This window comes from Cornus florida, unplaced genomic scaffold, assembly GCF_030987335.1.
Source record: "Cornus florida cultivar Cherokee Brave unplaced genomic scaffold, ASM3098733v1 CherokeeBrave_3.0.0_Hap2_Chr03, whole genome shotgun sequence".
NCBI lineage: Eukaryota > Viridiplantae > Streptophyta > Magnoliopsida > Cornales > Cornaceae > Cornus > Cornus florida.
The window spans coordinates 52,465,836-52,478,621 of NW_026775573.1; the positions used below are offsets into that span (position 1 = coordinate 52,465,836).

The following is a 12,786-nucleotide window of genomic DNA, read 5'->3' on the forward strand; positions in this document are numbered from 1 at the left end:
TTCCAATTGCTGCTTGAAAAGCTGTAATCATTGACAGATTTAGCAAAGTAGTGCAGCAAATGCATGGATGTCACATATATCATGCAACAAGTTATCATTCTTTCAAACAATAAAATGTGGATGTGAGACAGCATGATATGTATTGCAGTTCCCTTTTCGTCACAATATATATATATATATATATTCATGACCCTTCTTTTTTAAACAACAAAATCTGTCAGGCTTTCATGATGATCAAGTGCTTTGTGAACTACAGAACACAACAATGTCACCTAATTATGTACATATTTCCTAGGAGAATAAGAGTTCCTATCACGTTCTTAAGGTCATGTTTTCTAGTTAAGAATGAACAAAGTGGCCTCAAAAAGTGGTCATGACTTCTGACATGAATTTCAACAATGTGGACTTGAGATAACTGCCACCTTTTTGTTTACATCCAAACTAAACACAAACATACTCCTACAGAAAATAAATAAAAACATTTAATAACATTAATTAAAAAAGCACTTTCAACCACATATATATAGATCAATAACAATAATATAGATTTTCTTTAAAAATGAAAACCAAGCCAACTACTCAACATGAGAGGCACATCACCATCCAAACTTGCAGAAGCAGTTCACCAAACTAGAAGATCTACCAACCATAAATATATATATATAAAATTTTGCTTCATCCAAAAAATTGTTGCATCTACCAACCAACCATTATTTTGCTTCATCCAAAATTTTGTTGTTCTCAGGTCTTCATCAATCATTCAATTATATATATTACATCCCTTCATCTCCAAGCATCAAAAAGCAGTCCCTATCTTCACTACTCTTACCTCTCAACTTACACTCAATTCTTTCTCAAGTGCATACCAAAACATAACCTTATATTCAACCCCAAACCCTAAGCTCCAAACCCCATCTTTCCCTTTGTTTCCATATCCAACTACAACAAACAATAAACCACCACTTCTTGAAATTTCCCCAAACAAATTAATTAGGAAAAAAATGAGGTCCAAAACCAAATACCCCCTCAACCTCAAGCTCCTCCTCATTGCCGTCTTCCTTGCTTTCTTCCTCCTCTTCGTGCTAAAATCGAGCTACTACTCATCTTCGATGCAAAACTCAGCCCCTCCCACCTCCCAAAATCATTTGCCAAATCCGACGAGAGAAGTGAAAGCAAAATGTTCACCAACTTGCACCAAAATCCCACACTCGCTAGCCAAAGCTATAACACACTACACAACCTCAACCATCACACCGCAACAAACGCTGAAAGAGATATCAGTGACACTAAAGGTGTTAGAGAAGAAGTCCCCCTGCAACTTCCTCGTCTTTGGCCTAGGCCATGACAGCCTGATGTGGCACTCACTCAACCATGGCGGGCGGACAATCTTCCTAGAAGAAGACCAATCTTGGATCGAGCAAATCAAGCGCCAATTCCCAATGCTGGAGTCGTACCACGTCACGTATGACAGCAAGGTGAGCCGGGCGGACGAGCTGATGGAGGTAGGCAAGGGACCGGAGTGCGCGGCCATTGGTGACCCTAGGTACTCCATGTGCCAGCTTGCTCTGAAGGGGTTGCCAAGCGATGTTTACGCGATAAAATGGGATTTGATCATGGTGGATGCTCCCACAGGGTACCACGAGGAGGCCCCCGGAAGGATGACTGCTATCTACACAGCCGGTATGATGGCGCGGATTAGAGAGGATGGAGAGACGGATGTGTTTGTGCATGATGTGAACAGGGTGGTGGAGGATAAGTTCTCCATGGCATTCTTGTGTGATGGGTACATGAAGACGCAAGAGGGTCGCTTGAGACACTTCACAATTCCAAGCTACAAGGATGGCTTGGACAGGCCCTTTTGCCCTTAGAATGCATTTCATTATTCCAAGTTTTATTCATATGAAGTATTCATTTTTTTTAATCCATAAGTGTTTCAAGCACTGATTTTCTTTGCCATTGCATCATATATAGAGAGAGACATCTAGAGATGAAAGAAATAATGGTACATATATAATAAAAACTGAATTTGGGTATGGCTATGTTTAACTTTTTTGCTGTGATTAATTGCTATATATCTTTGATTTTGTCCGATTAAAGGGAAATTAATGAAAAGTTCTGATTTTTTTTTTGGAAGATGTTTGAATAACTGTTGGGATCCATAAGTTTTTATGCTGTTGCATGAGACATGAGAAATAATAAGCATGATACACAAGAACAACTTTGCTCATGATTTTTGGTGTTACATGACTATCCAACCACTCTTCAATTGTTGATATAAACCTCTTTCCGTTTGTGTCCTTTCTTCGTTTGATATCTTATGGAACTGACTGAATATTAGGATCCTAAAATAAATTAATAAGTGTTTATTCAATGTTAACGTATTCTAGATATCACTTAAAAAAAATAAATGACGTCCCTTAAAATGAGGTGACTTCATTTATGCCGAACACTTGAAATACATTAAAAAAATATTATATATATATTTTTACAAATTACAACTCAACCTCTACACGTCATCTGTCACACTTAAATACAATATATATATATATATATATCAAGACCCAAAGAGCTAATTTGGATAAGAAAGGATGAGTAGACAAGCCACATGATTATTATTGTGAAGGTATGGCCCATCAGTTTTTCAACGAGGTTAGTCCTTACCTTAGACCTATATCACTAGGTCATGATGAGTCTTGCTAGGCCTATGTTTGACTCTAGGCATTGTCAGTACTCCTCATCCTCCGATCACTCTAAAGGCTCGTTTGAGAAGTGTTATGCAGTGTAATATAATCCTGTAATTTAGAACAGGACAAGTGTTTTATATTGTGGTGTTCTGAAATTAGAACAAAACATATTTGGTGAAGAAAATGTATTTCAAGGAATTTTGGAACAAAAATGGTAGAACATGTTTGGCAGGGTATGCTGTTCCAAAAATTATGACAAACAAAATATGTTTGGCAGAATGAAAATGTAATCAAAATTACTAAAAATAAAAATAAAAGGTTGGGTTGTTTGGTAAATAATGTTTTCATTATTATCTTTTTTATAACTTTATTAAATAGAAAGTTAAAATTAATTATTGTATAATTTTATGGAGAAAAATCACATAACCCCCTATACTAACGTTTTCGTCTAAAATCCCTCTACTAAAATTAAACACTTCCCTAAACAATAAACCGCAATTACATTGCCCCCATTTCTATTCAAATCCATTAAGTTTGTATGAAATGACAAATATACCCCTATAATAAAATATAAAATTTAAATACCTTATATAAATATAAATTAAATACCTTATATATATATATATATATAAATTTAAATACCTTATATAAAGATCTCTTGTTTTAAATACGTTTCTCTCTCTCTGAATATACATATAAAGCCACTATATCGATGACACGCTGACACCTTATCAATCCTCCTCTATTACCAATTTGTTGGATAAGCCCAAGCAAAGTCAAATAAAAATCATATAGATATATATAGCGAATGTATGGAACTCTGTTACAGATGAATCACTGCAGCGAGAGAGAAAATCAAAGTCTTCAATAGTCAATGATTAAATTAAGGTTTATTTCATGATTATCTCAGTTTGTGTATATGGAAAATATCAGTTTTTCTTGCAATCATGGCCGTCATTAAAATTGGTGGAAACAGAGCGACGAGGTGGAGTGATTGGTGCCGGAATCAACTGTAAATCAATCTTCGACCAAATTCCGGCGTACATCATCTCCCTTGCTAATCTCAGAATTTTTGACCTTTTTTGGAAACCAATTAACAATCACACGGAGGCACACCCTTCGCAAAATTGAAGGAATGATACATTCTACAATCGCCTACCAAATCGCAATCGACAGATGAGAAACACGCCGATTTGAAGAGAGACGATGAATAGAGAGTTGGGCGGAGTTTCCTAAATGCCGATTTTGTGTTCTATCTTTCCTTTTATACTTGTTCTGCCATGGGCCAATGTGTTCTCACTGCTACAGTATCCATTGTAACCCAAAAATTGTTGGAACAAACTAGAACATGTTTTTTTTGTTTCAACTTTGGGCCTTGAAAGCTGAAGTGTACTAGAACTATTGGGAACAATACAATGCGGGCCAAACATATTGTGGGCTGAAAATGGTTACTGTAGCACTATAGGGAACAACACAGAACACTACACTACACAAACCAAACAGGGCCTAAGTGTCCTAAAGAGTTTATGAAGAAGGAGAAAAATCCCACTCCCTCGGAAACTTATAAGGATACTTCTGAGGGAGCATGTTATCACGCATTGTTTATGGAGGTTGTGACATGCAGGCGCTGAGTTAGACAATGTATGACAATTGCATGACGAGAGGAGTTTTTAGAGTCTTTCGGAATTATTTAGAGTTGTTTGGAAGATTCTAGATATGTGTAAAATATTGTAGAAGTGTGTAGAAGGTTCTAGAGTTCTACAAAGTTGTGTAGAGTAGTATGGATAGTTCTAGAATGTTGTAGATATATATGAAAGTGTGAAGAATGTGGGAGAAGATTCTAAAGAATTGATCTCCACCGTCGGTTAGAATGCATCTTAGCCGTCCATTAGGGATGGACATGTCTATAAATAGGAGTAAGACTTTATTTTGTAGCCATGCCATCATGTCCTATAGTGAGTCTTAAGAGCCTTGTAGAGAGCTTGAGAGCTAGCCTTGTACAAAACATTCTTTGAAGTAATAAAAGTGTTCTTTCCTTACCAACTTAAATGCCTTAGTGTGTGTGAGTGTGCAAGCCTAGTGAAGGTGATCGAGGGCGAGGGCCATTACAACACTAGTAAGCACATGAGATGAGTGTGTTGGCTAAGGTGTACACTGTAGTTAGGCTGACCAAGTGCTTGCGCGAGTATAAGCAACACCTTGGTGCAATATGGGTTTGGCTATAGTGGTGCTGAAACTCTAACCTCGTGACAGTTGGTATCAGAGCAGGTTCATTAAGGGAGCTATGTTGGAGTAGACATGGCTAGCGAAGGAGACCACCATGTCCACATCATGAAATAGAGCTTAGAGGAGAAGCTCGCCACACACTTGGTCTACACGGAGACCAAATTCAATAGGCTCGAGAGAAAGATTGCGAAGCTCTACCAGCTGATCGACAGCTTGGCCATCAAGGCACGAGAGAAGGAAATGGACTTGCAAGATCGAGTAGACGACTGGTGTGACGGCCCAAGTTTTTCAACCCGGTGCGTTAGTGATAACCCGAAAATTGACCCGATAACGGATCCGAAATGTGGAAGCAAAAGATGAAACCATAGTCCCTTGAGATAAAAACCATCTCTAAGATATCAATGTGATATTCCATGAGGTCACAGAAGTTAAAGTGAACAAAAGAGGAAACTAGAGTTAAAACGAGCAAAATTCATCAATAAAGGGCAAAATGATCAATTCACAATTAAAATGATAAAATTGACTCTAAACAAGTCAAAAAAGGTGAATACAACCTAATATAATCATTTCACAACATTCCAAGGGGTTTAAAGAATATTAGCCAAGAATCCCACAAAATGCCCTTTCCCGGTTGAAGTGAAAACTGACACTACTTTACTAAAATATGAATAACTCCCACTGTGATTGGAATCTGAGAATAAAATTAGTACCATTGGAAAGCTGACTCAAAATCCATGAATTTAGGCTCAAGAATCACCCCATTTGGATAAGAAATGAAGGAGATATGGCCATTCAAAGTCGGAACAGCAGTGTTGAAACTGAACTGAAGAAGCTAGAGTATGAAAGCTATTCAGGTCGACCGAAATGGAGTTTTGGTCGACCGAAATGACCAAAAATTTTGCTGAAAATATGAATTTAAGTGCTGGTTGTTTCGGTAGGCCGAAATAAAGTTTCGGTCGACCGAAATAGGCCCTGAATAGTAGAATTGGCTACTGGAATGATGAATTACTGTGCGTTAATGATTCCATTTGCCATCGGTCGACCGAAATGGAGTTTCAGTTGACCGAAACACCACGAAATACTACTGGAAAACCTGCTAAGTGCCAAAGGTGTTAAGATTCAACCTATGCTTTGAAACTCATGATGAATTGGTTCAAAATGAATGTTGAAAACTGATTTTTCAATGAGATTTGAGTATGTAAACATGTCAACAACTTTGATATGAATATTTGAATGTAAAACAATGGCCCATGGCCTCATACATATCAATTACAAGATTTTCATATGTCAAACCTCCAAAATTACATATCAATTGAAGCAAAAGTTTGATACCAAAAGAGTACAAGTACAAAAGTACACATGTTTGACCCTTAACCTCTTTACATACATGCTTATAATGTCAAAAAGAGATATTAAAGTATCATTACACACCAAGAAAGCTACATAAGCTTCTAAAGTACCATACACCCACGGTATACAAATGTGACATCAAAAGAAAGACATGCTCAACACTTGCATGTCAATATACAAAAATGCTTCAAATAGCTCATAAGCCTCTAAGGATGATGAGCATCCAAGAACATAGTCTCTTTACCTGAAAAACAACCCAAACCACTAGGGTGAGTAATCAAGTTACTCGTAGGAAGAAGCATAGGCGTACACCCTAAAGTTTCAATATCATTGCAAGATCAATATAGACGAATACAAGGGATCATTCCACTTAACGTATATGTTCAAGGTGTTCTCAGGGATTATCTTAAGCTAACTTAAATGATTCTTTAACAACACATAATAACATTAACGTACTTAACAACATCAATTCGCCAATAATAAGAATTACAAGTTACAATTAAACATTGGTTGTCAACTTGGAATTTAATGCGAAATCAATTAGTGGAAGACTTGGATATCATGTCTCGGACTAAACCAAGATCAAAATGATTATTCTGGGCATTAACCCGCTGGGAAGACCACCCTAGTGCGCACTATCTCAATTGGGGATAACTCATACCTCCCGCACTAAAGCCAAACTTTAGCCATGTCATTGTAACAATGTCCCAAGAGAATCCAAAATCATAATCAAGTTCAAATCTTATACACTATAATTAAGGCATATAAACCACCTTCCATGCACAAGTATTTTGAAACCACACAAACCATGTCTTAGGGTTCCAAGTCTAAAATGGCATACGAAATGACAAGTTCTCATCATGATATTATGCACAATACAATCCCACCAACTTATCAATTTAAATCATGCCTCAATAATAAGCTTTCTATACTAAATCTCAACATTATAGTAAGGTAACTACAATTAGTAATCCACAAGAATATAGAATTATCATCTCAACAAATATAGCAATTCAAGTCAATGAAAATTGCATATAACATTAATAATTCTGCAAGAGTTCTATATCATCACTACATGTGAAAATACAAAAATTTAGCATACTACTAAAGTATATAATCCTTCTACACGTGGTTTATACATATCATACATGCTTAAATCAATAAACCCTAAGTTAAGATGTGAGGGTTTCCTATAATATGCAAGACTATCATATTAAAAGCATGTATACAATATATATTAAACCCCAATGATTATAAAACACTTAAAATATAAATATACTACCACCCTTACCTCAATAGAGAATTGAATCTCTATAATCCAAGCAACCAAGCTCAAAATGTAAAACAAGTTTAGGGTTATTGAAGAGGAGAGTGATAGGTATCTTTTCTCTCCCAAGGTTTTTAGTTTAAGGTGAGTGGAAGAAAGTCAAAATGAACCAAGAAACTTTAAACTAAGCTTTCCTCTAATGGTGGATTGGTTAGAGTTTTGGAACAAGTGTAAATGAAGAAGGTGAAGGTGAAAATGGTGAGTGCAGGGTCTAGTAATCCTCCACTCACTATGTACTCTTACACTACCTCTCATACACACACAATGCAAGACTAAACCATGAGCCTACACTTATCACTAATCCAATGCTCCTTCCTAAGCTCAATCTTAAGCCTACACTTGTCAACAATCAAAGCCAACATGTGCACCAATCCTAGGCCAACAAGTGGGTGAATCTCCACCCTCCAAATTTCAAGAGGTTATGCTTCCAAGTCTGCTCACCCAAGTGCCAACAAGTGGCACCATGAGAGTGTGACACTTGTCACACTTTTCAAAAATTGCAAAAAGGTCCTTTTTGAAAATATCTTCCAAAATGAATTGTAAAATGGTCCCTAATGAAAAATAATTATTTTACATAATTACACTAAAACCCAGAAATCAGGAATAATTACAATAAAGTATGCATCCATGCCCTTTTTACGAAAATGAAAGCAACTAGCATGCTTTTCTACAAAAGTGAAAATACAAATATCATGGAAACCAAGTATCATGGATGCATGCAAAACCGGAATCAAATCCGAGCGCAACAAGTGAGGTTATGCGAGGAAAATTGATAAACGAAAAAAAAGACAAAATAGGAAAAAGACGAAAAAAAGAAAATCACCGAAAATGGAAAAAGGACGAAAAAAACCGGTTCATTACAACTTGCGCTTTGATGACCCAAATTTCAAAGAACCAGGTGCGTTAGTGAGTAACCAAAAAATTGACCCGATAACGAGTCCAAAACGCAGAAGCAAGAAAAAAGAGATAGGTCTCTAGAGATGGACACCACCTTTGAGACGCCAAAGTGACTACCTGATAAGTCACGAGACTCGAAAAGAAGCAAATGTGGAAGCAAGGTTTAAAACGGATAAGGTTTTGAACTAGGGGTAAAATGACTATTTTACCCAATGGTGGAGAAATTTGACTCAAAACAAGTTAAATAAAGTGTACTCAATCCAATATAATCAATTCATAGCATCCCAAGAGGTTCTAAGACCTTTAGTAATGATTTCCCAAAAATACCCCTTCCCGGTCAAGTGATTTCCTGACACTGTCCCACTAAAGTAAGAATATCTCTCAATAGGAATGGAATATGAAAATGGGATTGATACCACTGGAAATCTAACTCTAAATCCTTGAGTTTAGACTCAAGAATGACTTAATTTGAATCTGGAATGAGGGAGATATGATTGTTGCAAGATCGGGTGAAAAATCTGTCTAATGCATGAACAGTAACTTTAGATTTTACCCAAGGACTGAAAGTAGGCTGCTGGAAAGGTTTCCTAAGGTCTAAATTGAATATGCGGTGTTCAAATACACCCAAAAGACCCCCGGATGTCCCGAAGTGGTTGGTACGATTGTCAAAAAAAAATTGATGAATATTAACCATGACCAAAAATGAAAAAGAAAAGAAAAGAAAAGAAAACTCAACATTGTGTACATTGTTTTCCCTTGCCCAAAACTGATCCCTAAGGCCTCTAAGGTCAATCCCAAATGAAATGAAGCATGGAATTTGATAAATACATACATGGGTACATTGAAGTAGCATCAAAGGAGAGTATTAAGGCATCCAAAATAAGAAGCAAGGAGTGCTTCTAATTACATTACATATTGTCAACTTCAAAAGACAACTAAATCATGCCAACACTTGCAGGCCAAAAATATACAAAAGATGATTGAAATGTGAATACAAGTCAAGCTATGGATGGTTCGCATCCAAGAAGAGTGTCTCATTGCCTGAAAAATGAATATTAACTAGGGTGAGCAATCGAATTACTCAGCAGGATGATGCATATGCATATAACCTAAAGTTTTAAATGTCTTGAAAGTGTAATATAAACGAATACACGTGGATCATGCTCCCTAACGTCTAAGTTCAAAATAAAGCTAAGGGATCATCCTAAAGCTACCTTTGGAACATTTTAAACACAATCCACAATAAGCATAGAACTTAAACAATATTGGTACCTCCAATGCCAACAAGTTACAACTATCTAGAATTGTCAACTTGAAATAAAATGCGAAATCAAACAATAGGAATATACTTGGAAGAACAACTACTACAAAGGTAGAAGGATAACAAAGTTTACACCACTCCAAGAACTATAGCTCAACCCACACATAGACTCCTCTATGATGTAACTCACACATACGACTTTATGATGCAATGTGATGTTATGCTAGAAATCACATCTGATTAAAATGATTGGTGCACTTCCGCAGCCCATTGGCCAAGTGTGACTAGGGATTTTCAGCCCTTGGACTTGATGTCCACTTCTCAAGTTCGGATAGCTTCTATCCTTCAATCATGTCATGCATGTTGATGAGCACTGAAAAGTGCGTATTTAAACCCTTTAAGCTTAGGTATTCTAGGACCTTTATCTATTTTATTTTCCTGTCTTAGACTAATTTCATGTTATTGTCCTTTTTAGGTGCTTATCCCCAAAACAAGTTAATCCAGTCAAATAAGAGCATTAAAGAAGCAATCTTGAGTTAAATGGAAGAAAGGAGCAAAGTGGAAACAAAATGAAACAAAGTGTGGAAAGTCAGCAGCTTCGATCGATCTCAACATTCCTTCGATCGATTAGGAAGTGATCGATCTAGGCCTCATCAAGATGGATCCAAGCTTTTGTCCTTATCCAAATATCTCAACATCTTCGATCGATCCAACATTTCTCAGATCAATCGAAAAGATTCGATTTTATCCACACCTACCACCCTACCTACCACTCTTGTCCTTTTCCCAAAAATATCCCAAAATATCTCAGAGATTTGTCTTTATTCAAAAAGGCGCCGCCAAGGATGATCGATCTCTACAGCATTCGATCGATCTCACCTAAGTTTGATTGATCACACCTCAGTTCGATCGATCGAACCTCCTCAAGTCCGAATTAAATCAAATTTCAGCTCATTAAAAGTTGTCTCATGTTGCAATCATTACAAGGGCCCTAGTGCACGAATCCAGACCATTGGGTGTGACACTTGAGGCTCTTATATAAAGATTTGAGCTACTTTTTATACATATGCTCACAGAGGCTAAGACATATACTTAGATACATTCTTAGAGAGGAAGAAAAGGGAAGATAAGAGGCTAAAGGCACATTCTTGGGAGTTCTTCCATTCTTCTAGGATTTCCATTAAGAAGGAGGTTATTCCTACCATGGAGATAGCCTTTAAGGGTTGGATGACTACTTCAATGAGTAACTAAATATCTTCTTGGGGCTAGAGTTAGCCCTAAGCATGCCTTCTAGACTTTAATGCTTTATATTTTGAGGGGATTTGTGTTGTAATCTTGTTTTGACACTTATTTCATATATGAATCTTGTTTATTTAATGATTTGTGTGGTTTAATACTTCCAATTGATCATTTCATTCTATCCATATGTCTACGTATGCTAGAATAGATGTTCATGTGTTTATCTCTAGTTTTTGTGTTATTGATGCATGTCTATGTGTGTTGATGCTATGGATCTAGAGATTATCAAGACATAAGTGCTTAATAGAATACTATTTTAGTTTATTTGATGGTTTATACTCATGTCTTGATGGATTGTGCCTCTCCCTTAGTTTATTTAGTTTAATTTTCATGCCTTTAACTTAGTTGTAGTGTAGTTGGCTTAGTTGTTAGATTGGAAGACAATCCATGCTTGTTGTTTGATGTTCCATGCTTATGAATGCAAGTAATATTATTCTCTAACCATGTGATATGTTTGGATTGTGAGCTTAAAGGAATGATTAATGGCTTAGTTTGATATATTGTGCTATTCACTAGGTTGCTTAGATAATATATGCTTAATTGGTCATCCATGCTTGTTGAAACAATCAATCACACACTCTCAATTTGCAACACATGTTTCCCCCTCATTAATTATACATTGAATGTCTAGAATGGTAATGTTTAGTGGTGACCTCTAGATCCCAAAACTTCACTCTCTTGTTTTCTCTAAATTTCATTTAAATTGCTTACTTTACATTGAACTTGTTTAGTTTAGTTTGTAGTTTAATTAACCAACAAACCCATCTTTTGATCATTCAACCTACTAACCCTATTTATTGTTTCCATTGCAAACACACCCACAATCCCTTGGGACGATCCCTACTCACCCTAACTATATTATTTTTAGTTAGAGGTAGTGGTGGCTTTTATAAATTTAAAACTTGGCCACATTGCACACTCACACTCTTAGTACATTCTTAAACGTTGGTTCAAGACGACGACCAAGTTTTTGGCGCCGTTGCCGGGGATTGAAGTGGCAACGTTGTGTTTTGGAAACAAATAGGAATTAGTACTCTTTTGATCGTGTCTTTACTTTATTTTCTTTGGTTACTTATTACGTTTATTCTTGATTGACTAGGTACATTGAGCAAAGGAAGTAAGCAAAGGAAAATTCAAAGCAAGGAGCTAAAGCTAAGCATAAAAAGGGCTAAAAATCTAAAAAAATTTGCAACGCTAAGCCAAAAATTGAAAAATACTTTGAAGTTGCTTAAGGACCCTTTGTGAGATCTTTCTAACTCAATTTCTAGTTAAATCGTCGGCCCACGTGGAGGCTTGTATTTACATTTTTAGATAGATCGTGAGCCCGTGTGGAGGCAATTTACTTTTCTTTGTATATTGTTCAAGCATGGGAGTATGGAACCATTGTATGTGGAGATTTGTTGATTGATTTGCTGTGGGGGCGAAGTGATTGATTAATTGCTTGTTTATTTGTTTTGCTAGTGCATGCATGGTCATAGGTCATTGAATCCTACTCTTGTCCCTCCTAATTTGCATCTTGAATCGGTTGTTCGTAATCCTAGGGGAAGAGGTAGTTTTCATCACTCAATTTCTCCAATGGAGGACTTAAATGACGACCATGTAGAGGACCTTGGTCACATAGACCAACAAGGCATCCTCCACCCTAATGTGCATCATAAAAACATTCAAGTACCATTAGGTATGCTTAAACCATTCATTCCACAACAACAACAAGGCCAAATTCCAATGGGAATGCCTCGGCC

General features: G+C 36.6%; 1 protein-coding gene across 1 annotated transcript; it reads left to right on the forward strand.

Annotated features, from left to right (window-relative positions):
- The first annotated feature begins 814 nt into the window (after positions 1-814).
- On the forward strand, positions 815-2,096 carry LOC132300528 (glucuronoxylan 4-O-methyltransferase 1). Its single transcript, XM_059797643.1, has one exon. It carries the CDS (start codon positions 1,002-1,004, stop codon positions 1,866-1,868), a length of 867 nt encoding a protein of 288 aa, XP_059653626.1. The 5' UTR covers positions 815-1,001; the 3' UTR covers positions 1,869-2,096.
- Positions 2,097-12,786: the final 10,690 nt, after the last annotated feature.

What these genes read in the sequence shown, in the direction of transcription:
- LOC132300528 (XM_059797643.1), top strand. Translation starts at nt 1,002, where the DNA reads ATGAGGTCCAAAACCAAATACCCCCTCAACCTCAAGCTCCTCCTCATT.